This window comes from Carcharodon carcharias, chromosome 27, assembly GCF_017639515.1.
Source record: "Carcharodon carcharias isolate sCarCar2 chromosome 27, sCarCar2.pri, whole genome shotgun sequence".
Lineage (NCBI taxonomy): Eukaryota > Metazoa > Chordata > Chondrichthyes > Lamniformes > Lamnidae > Carcharodon > Carcharodon carcharias.
This window is the reverse complement of record NC_054493.1, coordinates 19424589-19443551: the sequence shown is the minus strand read 5'-3', so window position 1 is coordinate 19443551 and position 18963 is coordinate 19424589. Positions and strand designations below refer to the sequence as shown.

The window sequence follows — 18963 nt, the reverse complement described above, 5'->3', positions numbered from 1 at the left end:
AAGTGTAGAACCCTGCAGACAGGAGGCTAGGCCCATGAATGCCTGGGACTGGACATGCCTGGCTTGTTGAGTGTAGTGTGGATTGTTGCCTGAAGCCAGACAACGAGAGGAGACAGAATATGCATTCTTTGCTTTAAAACAATCAACCCAAAGAAAGATTTCACCTTGCACGAAACTAAAGCCCATCAAAATCTTGCATAAATAATTGCTACTAACTACTAAGGCAGGAAGGCAGCAATCGATGCAATCATGCAAACCTATCAATACTCCACATATACAATGGCTTTCAGTTCAAGACTAGTTTCGGGGACAGGAAGACAACGATAAACATCATGCAGGCCCATTAAAAACGATACAACAATCACCTGAAAAAGCCCACCAAAATCAGACAAAGAACTAACCTTAAGCAGGGAGAGGTAGCTGAGCCAAGCGGAGGAAGGAGATCTGTAGGTTTGCAGGCCCACAGGCAACATCATGGAGAGGGGCATGGAGTGGCAGGCTCAACCGAAGACAACAAGGCCACAACTGCAGCCCTGCATGAAGATCGACCACCCACAACCACGCCCTCCAGCCAACTGAAGAACCTTCGCAGATTCCACAGACCAGGACCATGTGAGGACGGCAGGCCCCAGAGGACACAAAGAGCGTACCCCAAAACTGCAACCGGCTTACCTGGCTGGATTTCGAACTGTCAAGGAACCCTGGCTGGTGAGCATGATCCCTGACCTCTCCTAGTTCAATTTAGTTAGGTTTTGGGGGTGGGACAAAGGATTAGTAGTGTGATTTTCCCTCATTATGCCATGTGTTCCCCATTCTTAACTAAGTGTACTTTGTAGGGTTGTATCATCTCAGTGTAATCCTAATGCTACAAGTTCATTTGCGACTTCAATAAACCCAGTTTTTTTTCTTGCACTAAAACCAGTTGTCTGCTGCACTTAGTCACAACAACCAAATAAGTCCAAGGTCTCGAATCCAGGGAGTGGTAGTGATTTGGACTGCTCAGAAGCCAGAGGTGAAGCTGAAACACACCACCACCCCCTACAAGAGGGCAGAGAGAGAGCTATTATCAATACCAGCTAACATGGAAAAGTTGGATGGTCAGCAGTTTAGTGAGCATAAATTCAAGGGTCTGATTGACAAGTTGAGCACTGACAGGGTATAAAGAGAGATAGGAAACTGGAGAAAGATGTGAGTTCAGGGATTGGTCATGGGGAAACTTTAGAGACAGTTTGACCCGGTGGGCTAGTGGAAGGGAGGTAAGCAGCAGAGGCAGCTGATCGGATTGTCTCAATCTCAATGACAAAGAAGGTCCATGAGCTCCTCACACTTGTTGTTGGAGGTGAGGATGGAAGAGACAGGGGAGAGAGAGACCTTCAAAAGGAACTGACTTGTATTCGGTAGTTAGGGAACAGGATAGTGGTGGTGACTGAAGACAACGCCTTTGGTCACCCAATTTCTATTCAGTATATAATGGAAAGATTTGACACAGTATTTAACACAAAGCTGATTTTTTTTTAAACATTTTTCTCAGAATAATAGCCCCTATAACTGGGCTGGAGTTTATTAACATCAGCAGAAACAGACCCCACTGAACATAGTTCAGTCCTGGATGTGATTAACAGCAAAATCGAATGACTGTCGTTACTTGTGAACTTGCTGGTGTCTCCGCAGGTGGGATGACTGAGTGAATCTCTTCCCACACTCGGAGCAGGTGAACGGCCTCTCCCCAGTGTGAGTGCGTTGATGTTCATTGAGGTCAGATGATCGTCTGAACCCAGTCCCACAGTGACAGCACCTGAACGGTCTCTCGTCAGTGTGAACACGTTGATGGCGCATCAGGTCCTGGGAACGTTTAAAGCACTTCCCACAGTCTGGGCATTGAAAAGGTCTCTCGTCAGTGTGAAGTCGCTGGTGTATCAGCAGGGTGGTTGAACTACTGAATCGCGTCCCACACTCGGAGCAGGAGAATGGCTTCTCCCCGGTGTGAACTCGCAGGTGTTTCTGCAGGGTGGATAACTGACTGAATCCCTTCCCACACTCGGAGCAGGCGAATGGTCTCTCCCCAGTGTGAACTCGCTGGTGTGTCACAAGGCTGGAAGACTGGGTGAAAGCCATCCCACACTTGGAGCAGATGAACGGTCTCTCCCCAGTGTGACTGCGCCGATGCACAATGAGGTAATATGAGGTCTTGAACCCAGTCCCGCAGTGAGAGCATCTGAACGGTCTCTCATCAGTGTGAACACGTTGATGGGACATCAGTTCCTGAGAACTTTTAAAACACTTCCCACACTCGGAGCATTTAAAAGGTCTCTCATCAGTGTGAACCCGCTGGTGTCTCAGCAGGTGAGATAAATCAGTAAATCCCCTCCCACAATCGGAACAGGTGAACGGCCTCTCTCCAGTGTGAACTCGCTGATGTGTCAGCAGGTGGGATGACCGAGTGAATCCCTTCCCACACTCGGAGCAGGTGAACAGTCTCTCGCCAGTGTGACTGCGCCGATGAGTTTCCAGCTGGGATGGGTAACTGAATCCCCTCCCACAGTCCCCACATTTCCACAGTTTCCTCCCACTGTGAATGGTGCTTTTTACTTCCATGTTCAAAGGCCAATGATCTTCATGTCCTGATGAACCCAAAGACTCTCAGATCCCGATGGGATGTTTGGTTTCAGTTTCCCGACTGGAAATCCTCCCCTTCTAATACCCTGTGAAATTGATTTAAAACAGAAAGAAGGGAGTGAGAGAGAATCCACAAAAACACAAAGGCAGTTGTGAAATTGACTTGCATGAATCTGGGAATTTGTGGCATGAATCTGGGAATTTGTGGGGCCGGCACGAGAAAAAAGTGACTATGAAAACTGCTGGATTGTCATAAAAACTCAACTGGTTCACTGATGTCCATCGGGGAAGGGAACCTGCCACCTGATTTGGGCCTACACAGGACTATGGTCCACAGAGAGAGAGAGAGAGAGAGAGAGAGAGAAAGTCTAGAAATTTTATATATCTACAGCTTGACCAGAACTCCGAAAGAATCGTCCAAACCCTCAACTTCCACCACTTAGCAGGACCAAGGTTGCAGGTGTATGTGAACATCATCACCTCCAAGTTCCCCTCCGAGACACATGGCAATATAATTCCCAGTCAGGATGGTGTGTGACTTGGAGGGGAACTTGCAGCTGGCGGCGTTCCCATGCATCTGCTGCCCTTGTCCTTCTCGGTGTTAAAGGTCACGGGTTTGGAAGGTGCTGCCCAAAGAGCCTTGGCGTGTTGCTGCAGTGCACCTTGTAGATGGTATACATTCCTGACACTGAGGTTGGAGAAACTGGGGATGCCAAGTAGGTTGAAGGGAGATTTGATAGAGGTGTGCAAGTTAATGGTAGGTTTAGATAAGGTGGATAAAGAAAAGCCATTTGCAATAGCTAATAATAAAAGGATTACAAGGCACAGATTTAAGATTTGGTGCAAGATCTAGAGGGGGCTTGTGAGAAGAAACTTTACACAGTCAGTGGTAATGACCTGGAACTCAACACTTACACTCGGAAGCTGATAAAATCCAGTTTCTGATGGAATGATGATTCTGTCCCACTTTGATGTGATGTTTGGTGCGAGTTTCCCATCTGAGAATCCTATTGTAATTTCCTGCAAAATAGTGTACAAAAGACATCACTGTCAGTCCAGGACAGAAACTGAGAAGAGACAAACATTTCTCTTGGTCTGAGTTTGCTCCCCTTCTAACTCCCTGTAAAAAGAGTTTCCAAAATCCATCCCTGTCAGTCCAGGATAGAAATTCATAACATTCTCTCCTCCTGCTCCCTAGACCAGGATGACCGCGCATGCGCCCTGCTGCACATTGCCCCCTATAAAGGTGGCGGCCGTTACCCCAGGCCTGAGACCTGAAGAGGCTGCAGCTGTTGCTGGTTTGGAGTGAACACTACACTAGGAATTTCTAATTCGGGTCTGGAGGCCTGCACCACCACCATTAACACTCCCTTTTGTCCATGATATCTTTGTCAATCTCTCCTTAACCACCACCCATTATTGCTAACGTTCTATCCAGCTTCACCCTCCTTGAACAGTGTAAATTTTATCATTCTTCCACCTCTCTTTAGGTCTGAAGAAGGGTCATACTAAACAATCCTGACTGTGCAAAGAATTACACTAACAACCATTTTAAGATGATCAATTGGGCTCACACTGTGGCTCACTTACATGTGCTAGAAGCTGCATGTATTCACACACAGGGCCCTGTCTTTTGCATAAAAAAACACATGCATGCGTTGCACCTTTTTCAACTAAACAAAAGCCATACGATTCACTTTGATCACTTCCAGTGGTAGCATGTTCCACTTTCTCACCACTCTTCGGGTGAAAAAGTTTCCTCTGAATTCCCTATTGGATTTCTTGGTGACTACCTGATATCAATGGTCTCTAGTTATGTTCTTCCCTACAAGAGGAAACATTCTCTTTGTATCCACTCGATCAGAACCTCTTAGATACTGAATTATAGAGTTCGTACCAAAGATCAATTTGGGATGAAGTAAAAGTTCAGAATCTTCTTGTAAACTAATTTCTGATGAGAGTTCCTGAATTGTGGAGGAAGATCAGAGACAGCGGTTCTTAAAGGGACACTGCAGCCCCGAGAACACAATCAACTATGGATCAGGATATTAAACTCCAGTTCAGTTACAGGGATTATCAACACCAGCAGAGAAGAACCACAACTGTCAAAATGAACACGATTCGATCCTGGATGTGATTAACAGCAGCAATAACAGCAGAATCCAACCCCTGCAGTCACTTGTAAATTCGCTGGTACCTGTGCAGGTGGGATGACCAAGTGAATCCCTTCCCACATTCGGGGCAGGTGAATGGCCTCTCCTCAGTGTGAACTCGCTGATGATTCAGCTGGTGGAATAACTGAGTGAATTTTCTCCCACACAGAGCAGGTGAACAGTCAAGAGATCATGTGTGTACTCGCTGGTGTACATTGAGGTACATGAAGACCTTAATCTTTTCCCACACTCTGAACAGGTGAATGGCCTCTCCTCAGTGTGAACTCACTGGTGTGTCAGCAGGTTGGTTAACTGAGTGAATCTGTTTCCACACTGAGTGGTGTACGTTAAGGTCAGAACATCGCCTGAACCCAGTACCACAGTGAGAGCACCTGAATGGTCTCTCATCAGTGTGAAAACGTTGATGGGACGTCAGATCCCCAAAACTTTTATAGCTCTTCCCACAATCTGGATACTTAATAGGTCTCTCCCCAATGTGAACTCGCTGGTGTGTCAGCAGGTGGGATAACTGAATGAACCCCTTCCCACAGGTGGAGCAGGTAAATGGTTTCTGCCCAGTCTGACTGCGCTGGTGAGTTTCCAGCTCAGAGGGGGATCTGAATCCCTTCCTGCAGCCTTCACACTTCTGTGGTTTGTCCCCGTTGTGATCATATTTATGTTTTGACAGATCAGATAACAAAAGCCTCATCCACACGCAGGACACGTGTCCGGTTTCTCCCCACTGTGAACGGTGCCTTTTCCTTCTTTGTTCAAAATCCAATTATATTTAGATTATGATAAATTTGGCGACTCCGTCAGGTCCTGATGTGATGGTCAGTTTCCCGACTGCAAATCCTCCCCTTCTAATCCCCTGTGAAATTGATTTAAAACAGAAAAAAAGGGAGTGAGAGAGAGCCCACAAAAAAACAAAGGCAGGTTGTGAAATTGAGCTGAATGAATCTGGGAATTTGTGGGGCCGGCACGAGGAAAAAGTGGCCATGAAAAGTGCTGGATTGTTATAAAAACCCAACTGGTTCAGTAATGTCCTTCAGGGAAGGGAACCTGCCACCTGGTTTGGGCCTATACAATACTCTGGCATCTATGAGAGAGGAAAGAGAGAGAGATCTAGGAGAGGCAAAGGATTAAGGAGAAACATTTCATATATCTACAACCCAACCAGAACTCTGACAGAATCTCCCAAACCCTCAACCTCTACCATCTAGAAGGACCAGGGTAGCATGTGAACACCATCAATTCCAAGCTCCCCTCCAAGTCACACACCATCCTGGCTTGTCTGACATCCAGTACTGGATGAACAGAAATTTCCTCCATTTAAATATTGGAAAGACTGAAGCCATTGTCTTCAGTCCCCGCTACAAACTCCCTGGTCACCAACTCCATCCCTCTCCCTGGCAAATGTCTTAGACTAAGCCATACTGTTCGCAACCATGGTAAAGTATTTCACCCCTAGATGAGCTTCTAACCACATATCCACATCATCACCAAGACCGCTTATTTCCAGCTCAGTAACACCGCTCAACACCCCAGTATCAGCTTATCTGCTGCTGAAACTCTCATCCATTCCTTTGTTACCTTTAGACTTAACTACCCCAATGCACTCCCGGTTTGCCTCCCACATTCAACCTCCCCGTAATCTTGAGATCATCCAAAACTCTGCTGCCCGTGTGCTTACTCGCACCACTTCTTGTTCACCCATCCCCCCTGTGCTCACTGACCTACAAAGATTTCACTTTAAGAAACACCAGAATTATAAGAAATCCTTGTTTTTCTTCACGGTTGCGATTATCCATCTCTGTAACCTACTCCAGCTGCACACCCCTCCGAGGTCTCTACACTCATCTAATTCCAGCCTCTTGAACATTCCTGATTTTAATCACTCCACCATGGGTAACTGTTCTTTCATTTGCCTAGGCCACAAGCTCTGGTATTTTTTCCTTAAACCTCTCCACCTCTCTTTGCTCTTTTAAGATAGTCATTAAAACCTAACTCCTTGACCAAGCTTTTGGTCACCTGTCCTAATATCTCCTTCTGTGGCTCAGTGTCAAACCTTGCTTTGTAACATTTCTGTAAAATACTTTGACAAGTTTTATTATGTTAAAGACACAATATAAATCCAAATTATTGTCACTGACTTGGATATATATCGTTGTTCTGCCTTATCAAAAGACATTGTAACTCATAGCGTGAAGCAGTTTGATGGACAAGTTGTTCCCATTGTCATTGAAAAGATTCCAAAAACATTGTCCCTACAAAGATGGCGGCCACGCATGCGGCCTGCTTCACATTACCCCCAATAAAAATGGCAGCCGTTAACCCGGGTCTGTAACTGGGAGAAAGCTGCGGCCTCACTCGGACCAAAGAGGGGGACGGTCCCTCCCGATACAGGGAACTTCTTTTTCAGGGTTTGAGGATTACACAACATGTTTACGAAGCCTCCTCGCCTACCCACCAGATCCATCACTCCCTCCGACCCACCATTTACTCACTCACCGTTTGGGGGTCCAAGAAAGAAGCGTCTCTCAATCGCCATTATTCACACTGCGCATGCTTCACTCCCAGTACGGCCCCTCATTCACTCCGATTGGCTGGAGATACCAACAGCTCCTGCTCAGTCCTCCAGTCCCGCCCCCTCTCCCTATTGGTCCGGAGCTGCCGTCAATCAACCGGGCATTGTGACGGTTTCAAACGCTGAGAGCGGCTACAGACTCAGCCTGACTTGCTGATTCTTGGCAGCATTTTACTTTACATGAGAAAGTCCCCGGTTCAATCCCGGCTGGAAACTTTGTGGTTACAATTGTTACCGAGGCGGAATTAACAGTGAGTTTAGTTTCATGTCGAACAGGGGGACAGTTATTGTCTCATTCTTTAAAATCTCTTCATTATCTTTAATCAGAGAAAACTGATCCATTGTGACTCAAAAACAAGATACTGCAGATGCTGGTAATCCGACCTCAAAACAGAAAATGTTGGAAACATTCAGCAGGTCAAACAGCTTCTGTGGAGAGGGAAACAGAGTGAATGTTTCAGGTCCGGAAGAATTTAGAGATTTAATAGCTGAACAAGTACAGGGTCAGGGAAAAGAGAGGGGGAGAGAAAGAAAGAATATTGTGATTGGATGAAAGGCTGGAGTGATTAAATGACAAAGGGGATGATGGTGCAAGGCAATGCTGGGTGATAATGAGACATGTAAATAAACTAATGGGACAAGTGGAGAAACAAAAGACAGGTCCAGAGGAGGGATAAATGGTAACAGCAGAATCATTACCAGCACCTATTGTCTGAAATAATGGGAGCGTTGGTTTTGATCTGAAATTGCTGAAATGAATCTTGCGTCGAGGAGGTTGTAAAGTGTCTATTCAAGGATGAGCTGCTGTTCGTAAAGCTTAATGGAGCTTCATTGGAACAATGCAGGAGGCCGAGGACAGAGAGGTGGGAGTGGGCGGAGAATTAAACTGGTAAATGACTGGGAGCTCAGGATCACACTCTCAAACTGAAAGATGATGTTCCACAAAGCAATCAACCAATTGGGATTTAGTTTCCTCTGTAGAGGAGACCACATCGTAAGCAGTGAATACACAATACAAAATAGCAAGAAGTAAGTAAATCACTGGAAAGTGTGTTTGGGGCGCTGGTACGTGGGAAGAGAAGAGGTGAAAGGGCGGGTGTTGCATCGGTGCTTGCATGGAAATGATTCAGTGATGTTTATAAGAACACAAGAAATAGGAGCCGTACTGCCCCTTCAGCCTGCTCCACCATTAAATGTTCTTCCATCTCCACTCTATTTTCTTGCCCCATCCCCATATCTATTGAATGTCCCCAAGTGTCCAACTATTGAATATACTCAAGATGGAGAACAATAGATTCAATTCAAGTTTGAATTTGGAAAATGCACAAATAATGCACAGGAATTGCAAATTCACCTCCTCGCTGCTTGGCAATCATGTAAATTGAACTTTACACTGACCTCGGGATGAAATCAAGCCATTCGCTGACACCTATTCTTAATTAAATAAATGGTGGATTTAGAATGAAAACCACCCTCCGCTCATTGGGTCAGCTCATTTCAACTCATCTTATTTTCAGCTAATGGGAGAATGACTGAAGTACAGGATGGTGAATAACAGCTCAGATGACAGAATTGGAAAGTTATATCAATCAATCAACAAAGATTGAACAGTTTGAAAAGGTTTTGCCTGGAAAAGAGAGTGAGAGATGACCTGATCAAGGCCTTTAAGATAATGAAAGGGTTTGACATGGTAGATAAGTGGAACATGTTTCCACTTGTGAATGGATGAAAATAAATATAAGTTAGTCACAAATACTTCTAATACTCAGCACATCTAGGAGCATCTGTAGATTGGGAAACCGTAGATTGGGAAAAGTGCCTTCCTATCCACCCTATCTATGACCCTCATAATCTTATACACCGCTATCAGGCCCCCTCTCAACCTTCGCTGCTTCAAGGAAAACAACCCCAGCCTATGCGATCTTTCCTCATAGCTCAGACCCTCCAGCCCAGGCAGCATCCTTGTAAATCTCCTCTGCACCTTCTCCAGTGCAATCATATTCTTCCTATAATGTGGTGACCAACACTGCACGCAGTACTCCAGTTGTGGCCTAACCAGCGTTTTACACAGTTCCAGCATAACCTCCCTGCTCTTGTATTTTATGCCTCGGCTAATAAAGGCAAGTGTCCCATATGCCTTCTTAACTACCTTATCTACCTGCCCTGCAACCTCAGGGATCTGTGGATATGCACACCAAGGTCCCTCTTATCTTCAGTACTTTCCAGGGTCCTACCATTCATACCCTTGCCTTGTTAGCCCTCCCCAAATGCATTACCTTACACTTTTCCGGGTTGAATTCCATTTGCCACTGCTCTGCCCACCTGACCAGTCCAATGATACCCTTCTGCAGTTTACGGCAATCCTCCTCACTATTTACCACCCTACCGATTTTTGTGTCATCCACGAACTTCTTGATCATACCCCCTAAAGTCCAAATCATTTATGTACACCATAAACAGCAAGTGCCCCAGCACTGAGCCCTGTGGAACAAGACTTCCAGTCACAGAAACATCCCTCTACCATCACCCTCTGCTTCCTGCCTCTCAGCCAATTTTGGATCCAATGTGCCATTTTGACTTGGATCCCATGGGCTCTTACTTTCTTGACCAATCTGCCATGAGGTTATTAGACAATGATTTCTTGAAATTCTTAGTTAGTTGGACTGAGCTCATCTCCATTCCCATGCTGAGGGGATTTCTGGATCAGGCGGGAGGGGTAAGATTTGGGAACTCTCAGTTCTCCACTAATTCCGATTCTCCTTCTTTCTGATGGATAATGGAGGTGTCACTGTGTGTAATGTGCAAGTCAGTAAGAATTGTCAGCAAGGATTAATCAGCACTTTCTAATTGGTGATTTTAATCAGTGGAATCTCTCAGACACTGAATTGCAGAGTTCATCCCAAATACTGGTTTAATATTAAAGTAAAGTTCGGAATCTTGTTGTAAACTAATTTCCGATGAGAGTTCCTGAATTATGGGGAAAGACCAGATACAGCGGTTCTTAAAAGGACACTGCAGCCTGAGAACACATTCAGCTATAGATCCAGAATATCAAACACCAGCCCAGTTACAGGGATTATTAACATCAGCAAAAACAATCCCCCAAATATCAGAATGAACATGGTTCAGTCCTGGATGTGCTTAACAGCAGAATTCATCCCCTGCAGTCACTTGTGAACTCGCTGGTGTGTCAGCAGGTGGGATAATTGAGTGAATTTCTTCCCGCACTTGGAGCAGGTGAATGGCCTCTCTCCAGTGTGAATTCGCTGGTGTACTTTGAGGTTAAATGAAGACCTGAATCTCTTTCCACAGGAAGTACAGCTGAATGGTCTCTCCTCAGTGTGAATTCGCTGGTGTTTCAGCAGGTCAGAGGACCCAGTGAATCCTTTCCCACATACAGTGCAGGTGAATGGCCTCTCCCCAGTGTGAAGCCGCTGGTGTGTTAGCAGCTGGGATGACCGAGTGAATCCCTTCCCACACTCGGAGCAAGTGAATGGCCTCTCTCCAGTGTGAACCCGCTGGTGTCTCAGGAGATTGGCTGACTGAATGAATCCCTTTCCACACTCAGAGCAGGTGAATGGCCTCTCTCCAATGTGAACTCGCTGGTGTCTCAGCAGGTCAGACGACTGAGTGAATCCCTTCCCACATTCAGAGCAGATGAACCGTGTCTCTCCGGTGTGAAACCGCTTGTGTGTTAGTAGTTGGGATGACTGAATGAATCCCTTCCCACACTCGGAGCAGGTGAACGGTCTCTCCTCAGTGTGACTGCGTCGATGGTTTTCCAGCTTGGATGGGTAACTGAATCCCTTCCCACAGTCCCCACATTTCCATGGTTTCTCCATGGTGCATCTGTCTCTCCAGATTGGATGTTCAGTTTAATCCTTGTCCACAAACAGAACACAGGTACAGTTTCTCCCCGCTGTGAATGTTTTTTTTCAGGCTGTGTAACTAGTTAAAGTACTTTCCACAGTCAGTGCACAGGAACACTCTCACTTGGGGCGGTGGGGGGGGGGATGTGCGTGTGTGTCTCAGTGCTTTTCTAGTTACACTGATGTTTGAAATCTTTTCCTACAGACAGGACAGACAAGCATTTCTCCTTCCACATTCAAATTCCGACGAATTAAGTGACTCTGTGAGATCTTGACGTGATGTTTGGTTTGAGTTTTCTGGCGGCAAATCCTCCCCTTCTAATTCTCTGCAAAATCAGTTTATGAAAGTCATCACTCTCAGTACAGGATAGAAATTCAGAACTGATTTATTGTGCCCCCTGTAGGTTATTAATCTGGGTTTGCAGAGTCTATAAAGAAACTCTGCTCCTGTCAGTCAATCAATCATTTTCTCTCCAGGTCACAGGGACTCTCTGTTGCTTCACCAAGATGGCCGCGCATTAAGCAAAAATCCGCCAGCTGCAAACGCGGTGTTTGCGGTCTCCCGTGGGTGTTTCTGAATCTTCCCCGCCCAGTTTCTAGGGAGTAGACCCTAATTGATTTCAGTCCGACTGTAACCTCTCAATTTATTGTCCCCCTTCTCCCATTTGGATCAAAAGAACAAGAGGCGGGGCTGAAGAACTAAGAAGGGTTCGATTGATCTTCCAGCCAATCACAGTTAACGAGGGGCGGGACTTAGCCATTCACCCCCCCCCCCTCCTGATTGGCTCCTTGGCCCAGGATGGCCGTGCATGCGCAGTGCCGCACACTGCCTTCTCTCAAGATGGCAGTCGTTAAACCGGGTCTCTGATCGGAAGAAGACCCACGGATGGGGCCCCGGCGGGAAAAACGGGGGAACGGTGGCTCCACGTTCGGCGTTTAAGGCCTACACTGGGTACTTATGAAGCTTCACACCCACCCATTGCAACCATCGCTCCCTTTCCGACACCCAATAAACTTACCGGCTATAGAGAGAAACAAACAATCATCCGCACATCGCCATCACCCGCACTGCGCATGCTCCGAACTGTGCAATGAACTGCACATGCGCACTTCTCCCTTGTCATGAAGATTGGGACATTCTCCACCGATAGGAATGCTGGGTACAAGACCTCCAGGTTCTGTTGATGTTGTTCATTTTCATCAATTGCAACATTCAGGACAGACAGCAGAGATTATTAGAGGGAATAAACACAGTGTAGTGAGAAAGGAAATTCAGTGTTTGGTTTGGGGAGCTGGATTTGTAACTGAAGGTTTGAGAACTGAAGTTATCACAGAATCACAGTGCAGAAGAGGCCCTTCAGCTCATTGAGTCTGCATCGACACGTGAAAAACACCTGACCCACCTACCTAATCCCATTTACCAGCACTTGGCCCATAGCCTTGAATTGTTATGACGTGCCAAGTGCTCATCCAGGTACTTTTTAAAGGATGTGAGGCAACCTTCCCAGGTAGTGCATTCCAGACCGTCACCACCCTCTGGGTAAAATAAAAATTCTCACATCCCCCTAAACCTCCTGCCCCTCACCTTGAACTAGTGTCCCCTTGTGACTGACCCTTCAACTAAGGGGAACAGCTGCTCCATATCCTCCCTGTCCATGCCCCTCATAATCTTGTACACCTCTATCAGGTCGCCCCTCAGTCTTCTCTGCTCCAATGAAAACAACCCAAGTCTATCCAACCTCTCTTCATTACTTAAATGTTTTATCCCAGGCAACATCCTGGTGAATCTCCTCTGCACCCCCTCCAGTGCAATCACATCTGGAGTAAGAAAGGAGAAAATTACAACAAACTGAATAATCAGTAACAGGACATCAATTAGTCTCCTTGTATCAAAGAGAAATCAAAAACTCATCACAGCAGATGTGAAACAAAACTGATTTATGACGTTATATCCAGAATTTTAATCTCCAGCCCAGTTAGAGATTATTAAAATCAGTGGCAATAAACTTCCAAAGTCATAATGAAGATGGTTCAGTCCTGAATGTGATTAACAGCAGCAATAACAACTTACGTTTATGTAGCACCTTTAACACACTCAAACATTCCTAGGTGCTTCACAGGATTGTTATCAAACTAACCTTAACACCAAGACACACATCAGGTCAGGTGACCAAGCACTGGGTCAAAGATGCAGGTCTTAAGGACCCTGTTAAAGCAGAAGAGAGAAATTTCGAGAGGTGGAAACGGTTTGGGAGGAAATCCAGAGCTTTGCACCCAGGCAGCTGAATGCACATCTGGCACTGGTGGGGTGATTGAAATCAGGGGTGTGTAAGAGTCTGGAATTGGAGGAGTAGGAAGATCCTGTGGGGGGTGGGGAGGGGGTGTGGGGCGGATGTCGGGCTGGGGGTGGTTAAAGCGATAGGGAGGGGCGAGAAAATGGAGGGATTTGAAAAACAATCTGGGAATTGTAAAATCAATGCATTGCCAGATTGGGAACCAAATGTAAGCCAGTGAGTGTAGGGGTAACGTGCAAATGGGACTAACTGTATTTACAGCAGGTAGAATATGAGAGAAAGGGCTGAGGGGGCTTTGGAATTGTCAGATCTAGAGAGAAAAGGCAGGAATGAGGGCTTCAGCAGCAAGTAGGTTGAAGCAGGAGAAGAGATGGGAGATGTCACAGAGATGACAGAGGTAGGTGGCCTTGGCGATGGAGCGGATATGGGTCATAAAATCAGCTCAGGGTGAAATCGAGGTGAAAACTTAGGTGATGAACAGTTTGTTTCAGGGTCAGACAGTGGCCAGAATAACAACAGAATCCAACCAACGCATTGAGATGTGAACTCACTGGTGTGTCAGCAGGTTGAATGACTGAGTGAATCCTCCCCACATTCAATGCAGGTGAATAGTTTCCCTCCAGGGTGAGTGCCTTGGAATTTCATCAGATTTTTCGTGCTTTTAAAGCTCCTTTCAAAGTGAGAATAATAAAAGGTCTCTTATCAGAGTGAACAACTTGATGGGCAGTGAGGCTGGATGAACAAGTGAACTCTTTCCCACACATGGAACAGATGAATGACATCTCCCTGGTGCAAACACATGGGTTGTAGGGATTGAGCCCCTTACTTACAACAGGATCAGACATGACAAAGTTCAGTTATGGAGCAGCTTTATTGAGAGAAGGGCAAGACAAACCTATAGACTAAAGGTAAAGTTGAGGCAGTGATTTACAGAACAATGTGAGCTCTATACTTCCTGTGTTGTAACTGGACAGCAGAGTGCACTTCTTTCTTCATAGCTTCTGGTTTTCTTATGGAGTTTCCAGCTTTTCTATTTCTGTCTTATTTGTCTTTCTATCCTTTGTGCTTTCTCCATTGCACCAAACCCCTTGTGAGGATTGTTCTCATGGTTTCAGTTTCCCAACGGCAAATCCTCCCCTTCTAATACCCTGTAAAATTGATTTAAAATAGAAAAGGGAGAGAGAACCCACAAAAACACAAAGGCAGGTTGTGAAACTAAGCTGAATGAACGTCCTTCAGGGAAAGAAACCTGCCACTCAGTCTGGACCTGCAAAAGACTCGGACCTCTGTGGCAGGATAGAGAGAGGAGGAGGGGCAAAGGAAATGGTCTTCATCCATCTGCAACTCCATCAGAATGCTGAAAGAATCTCCCGAACATACAGCCCACACCACCCAGAAAACAGAGCTGGTGTATGGGAAAACAATCATCTCTGGGAAACACACCAGCGAGATCACCGTGGGGAGAAATCATTCACCTTCTCTGTGTGTGAGAATTGATGATCCAACTGCTGAGAAACCAGCGAGTTCACACGTAACTGCAGAGGTTGGATTCTGTTGTTATTGCTGCTGTAATCACATTCATGTTCATTCTGACAGTTGGGGTGTGTTTCTGCTGTTAATAATCCCTCTAACTGGGATGGAGATTATTATTCTGGAAATCAGTTTGTTTTACTTTGTAGCTTTAACTCTTAAAGTATCTTTCTTCAGGCTGTTCTCAAGGTTTTGGAAGATGTAATGAAACAGTGATTTATTTGTACTTCAAGTTTAGTTCCTGTATTCACTGCTCATGTTGTGGTCTGCTGTACACTAGGAAGACCAAACACAGATTGGCTTATCACTTTGTGGAACAACCTCCGTTCAGTTCATGACTTGACCTTGAGCTTCTGGTCACTTGTCATTTTAATTCTCTGTCCCACTCCCACTCTGCCCCCTCTGTTCTCGGCCTCTTGCGCTGTTGCAATGAAGCTCAAGGGGAGTTCAAGGAACAGCAGCTCATCTTTCGATTTCAACCATCCGCACTCAACATCGAGTTCAGCAGTTTCTGCACCAACAGAGAGTTGTCAGGATCTGGAACATTACCTGAAAAGGTGCTGGAACCTGATTCTATCAGGAATTTTAAAAGGGAGTTAACAGGGATTTGAGATTAAGGAACTTACAGGGTTACAAACAAAAAGTGGATGTGTGGGACTAAACACAACTGCTCTTTCAAAGAGACAGCACAAGCACAAAGGGTTGAATGGCCTCCCTCTGTGCTGTAAGTTTTGATGATTCGAGGATTTGGCTGTTTAGCACCTCGAGCCTGTCCCACCATGCAATCAGATCATGGCTGATCTGTGACCTTTGTTTCATATCCCTTAATTTATACCTTGTGTTAGCAAAGATCTATCAATGTCAGATTGAAACCGAACATTGATCAAGCATGAACTACCAATTCAGGAAGAGAATTCCAAACTTCTCCCAATTTTACCTGAAGAAGATTTTTCCGAATCTCACTCCTGAAATGTCTGGCTCTAATTTTTGGACCATGTTCCGTAGTCCTGGATTCCCTCAACCAATGGAAATTGTTCCTTTCTATCTACCACACTATTTCCTATTAATATCATGAACGCATCGAGAAAATCCTCAATTTTCTAAATTCCAGGGAATATAACCCTATCAGTGAGATGATGAATACTGGCAGATGGAATAGGGAAAGGCAATAGATTCTGAATGGTACAGTCTCAAAGAGTGTGCTGGGACAGGGGGACCTAGGGGTTGATGTGCACAGATGTTTGGAGGTGGCAGGACATATTGAGAGAGCAGTTAGCAAAATATATGGGCTTCATAAACAGATACAATGTGTATGAAAGCAGGGAAAGTAAGCTGACCCTTTAAAAGGCTCTGGATATGTCACAACAAGAGTATTGCACCCAGTTCTGATCTCCACACTTTAGGAAAAATGTCCTTGAGAAGATACAGAGGAGATTTATCAGAATGGTTCCAGGAAAAAGGGAATTCAGTTACAAGGTTAGATTGGAGAAGCTGGAGTTGTTCTTCTTAGAGTAACAGAATTGAGGGGAGATTAAATAGAGGTGGACAAATTCATGATAAGTTTAGAGAAAGTGAACAAAGAAAAAGTTGTTTCCATTAGGTGATAGTCCAAGGATTAATGGACACAGGTTTAAGGTTATGGGCAATAGACACAGGGAAGAACTTTTTACACAGCAAGTGGCAATAACCCAGAACTCACTGCCTATGAGGGGGCTGGAAGCAGAGATGATCAAAAATTTAAAAAGGAGACTGGATCTGCACTGGAAGGAAATAGCAGGGGAATTGGACAGACTGGATTGCTCTACAGAAAGACAGCATAGACCCAGTGGTTGAGGTGCGATCTAACAAGGATTTTGAATATCTCGATGCTTTTCTAGTCACACTGAAATCTTTTCCCACAGACAGAACAGACAAACCTTTTTCCTTCCACAGTCAAAGTCCGATAATATCCAGGTCCTGAAGAACCGAGTGACTGTCAGATGTTGATACAATGTTTGGTTTGAGGTTCCCGGTCTGCAAATCCTTCCCATTGAATATCCTGTAAAAAAGGAAATTATAAAAAAAATCCATCACTGTCATTCCAGGATGGAAGTTGAGAAGAGACAAACATTTCTCTTGGTTTGAGTTTGCTGTGTGTAAGTCCTCCCCTTCTAACCCCCTGTCGAAGGAGTTTCCAAAATCCATCCCTGTCAGCCCTGGATAGAAATTGAGAAGAGACAAACATTTCTCTTGGTTTGAGTTTGCTGTGTGTAAATTCTCCCCTTCTAATCCCCTTATCAAAGGAGTTTCCAAGCACTCGGTGTAAACTGGGCTCCGGGAGTTTCTAATCCGGTTTGGGATTAGATCAGATGTTTGTGAACCCTCAGTGTCCACCCGCCTCTCCTCTCCTGCACTCGGCCCCTTCTCACCCGCTGGATTTTCAACCCGAATCCTTCTTCCCTGTGATAAAAACAAAAAAAACTGGATGCTGGAAATCCAAAACAAAAACAGTGCGGATAGAGCACAGGGATGAAGGCAAAAACAAAAATACCTGGAAAGACTCAGTAAGTCTGGCAGTTCTGTTGAAGGGTCATGAGGACTCGAAACGTTAACTGTGTTCCTCTCCACAGACGCTGCCAAACCTGCTGATTCCTTCCAGCTATTTTCGTTTTTGCCTTCATCCTTGTGCTCTATCCGCACTGCGCATGCTTAATTACCAGCGGGCTCCGCCCCTCGTTCATTCCGATTGGCTGGCTGGAGGACCAGTTGTGCACAGTCCGTCTTCCAGGCCCGCCTTTTTCTTCCTATTGGTCGGGAGCTGCCGTCAATCATTGAGAGCAGGAGCATGCGCAGTTCCCGGAAATAGACGGTAAATGAGTTCGAGCGAACGGATTTAAAATGCGGGTTTTACAAAGGTCGACTGCGGATTCAGAGCCGAAAATAACCGCCCTGATCGTAGATAGGGCTGGCGGGTAGGTTGGGAGGCTTCATAAACTCACGGTATCGGCCCCAAACCCTCAATAAAGAGCCATTGGTCCCACGTTCACGAAGCGAGACGACAGCTTAGGCTGTTGAAGGGTCATTCGGACTCGAAACGTTGGCTGTGCTCCTATCCGCAGATGCTGCCAGACCTGCAGAGTTTTTCCAGGTATTTTTGTTTTTGTTTTGGATTTCTAGCATCCGCAGTTTTTTGCTTTTGTCTTATGACTGTTCTCCAGAAGTAGGCCCGAGTTACCGGCCGCCATCTTTATAGGGGGCAATGAGCGACAGAGCGCAGGTGCGGCCACCATCTTTGTGGTGGTCAATGTCCAACAGGGCGCATGCGTGGGCGCCATGTTTACAGAGGCTGCAGACCCGGATGAATGACCCGCAGGAGGGATAATAAATCAGAGATGAGTTTGGTGTGAAATCAATGGGTTGTTGTAAAACAGGAGATCAGGGTAACAGTCAGAAACAACAACAACTTCTATTAACATCATAAATTATCCCAGTGGCTTTCACAGGAAAATTATAAAACAAAGACACAGAAGGAGATATTAGGGCAGGTGACCAAAAACTTGGGCAAAGAGGTTTAAGCAGAGTCTTAAATAGTCTCTTGGTTGTACAGAAATTGAGTATTACTGAAAAAAGAGACATGCTGTCAAAGCTTTTCGCTTTGCGCTCATCAGGGTAGATGCAAGAATCCCAAATTTCAAAGGGAACAACAATTTATCTTGCATGAGAAAAGGGTGCTGATTGGCTGGCCATCCAGCTCTGATTGGCTCTTCCCATGGAGAATACAGTAGGGAGCAATTGTTCCCTGTGCTTTTGTTCAATTCAAGAAAAGGTCCCCAGCTGGATATGTTCCTTCTGCCTCCTGCAGTGTAAGTGAGTCCAACCGATAAGCTTTGCAATTTGGTGTTCTTGCATCTGTCCTGATGAGTACAAGATAAATA

At 45.5% G+C, this 18963-nt stretch overlaps 2 protein-coding genes across 10 annotated transcripts in view; one reads left to right on the top strand and one right to left on the bottom strand.

Annotated features, from left to right (window-relative positions):
• LOC121270512 (gastrula zinc finger protein XlCGF8.2DB-like) overlaps positions 1-18963 on the top strand; it is a 46870-nt gene that overhangs the window by 23286 nt on the left and 4621 nt on the right. The gene's annotated exons all lie outside the window — the stretch shown is intronic.
• Positions 1616-18208, bottom strand: LOC121270510 (gastrula zinc finger protein XlCGF49.1-like). 9 transcript variants are annotated; one of them, XM_041175859.1, is made up of 4 exons: positions 18028-18208; positions 16966-17087; positions 3532-3636; positions 1616-2702 (listed from the first exon to the last, which is right to left on the bottom strand). In XM_041175859.1, exon 4 carries the CDS (start codon positions 2593-2595, stop codon positions 1642-1644), a length of 954 nt encoding a protein of 317 aa, XP_041031793.1. In that variant the 5' UTR covers positions 2596-2702; positions 3532-3636; positions 16966-17087; positions 18028-18208; the 3' UTR covers positions 1616-1641. The 9 variants fall into 9 exon arrangements, with proteins under 9 accessions (XP_041031793.1, XP_041031789.1, XP_041031792.1 ...); XM_041175855.1 differs by lacking the exon at positions 18028-18208 and adding an exon at positions 17458-17718; XM_041175858.1 differs by lacking the exon at positions 18028-18208 and adding an exon at positions 17580-17718.

Coding starts and splice junctions, on each gene's coding strand:
- LOC121270510 (XM_041175859.1), bottom strand. CDS start 2,595: ATGGAAGTAAAAAGCACCATTCACAGTGGGAGGAAACTGTGGAAATGT.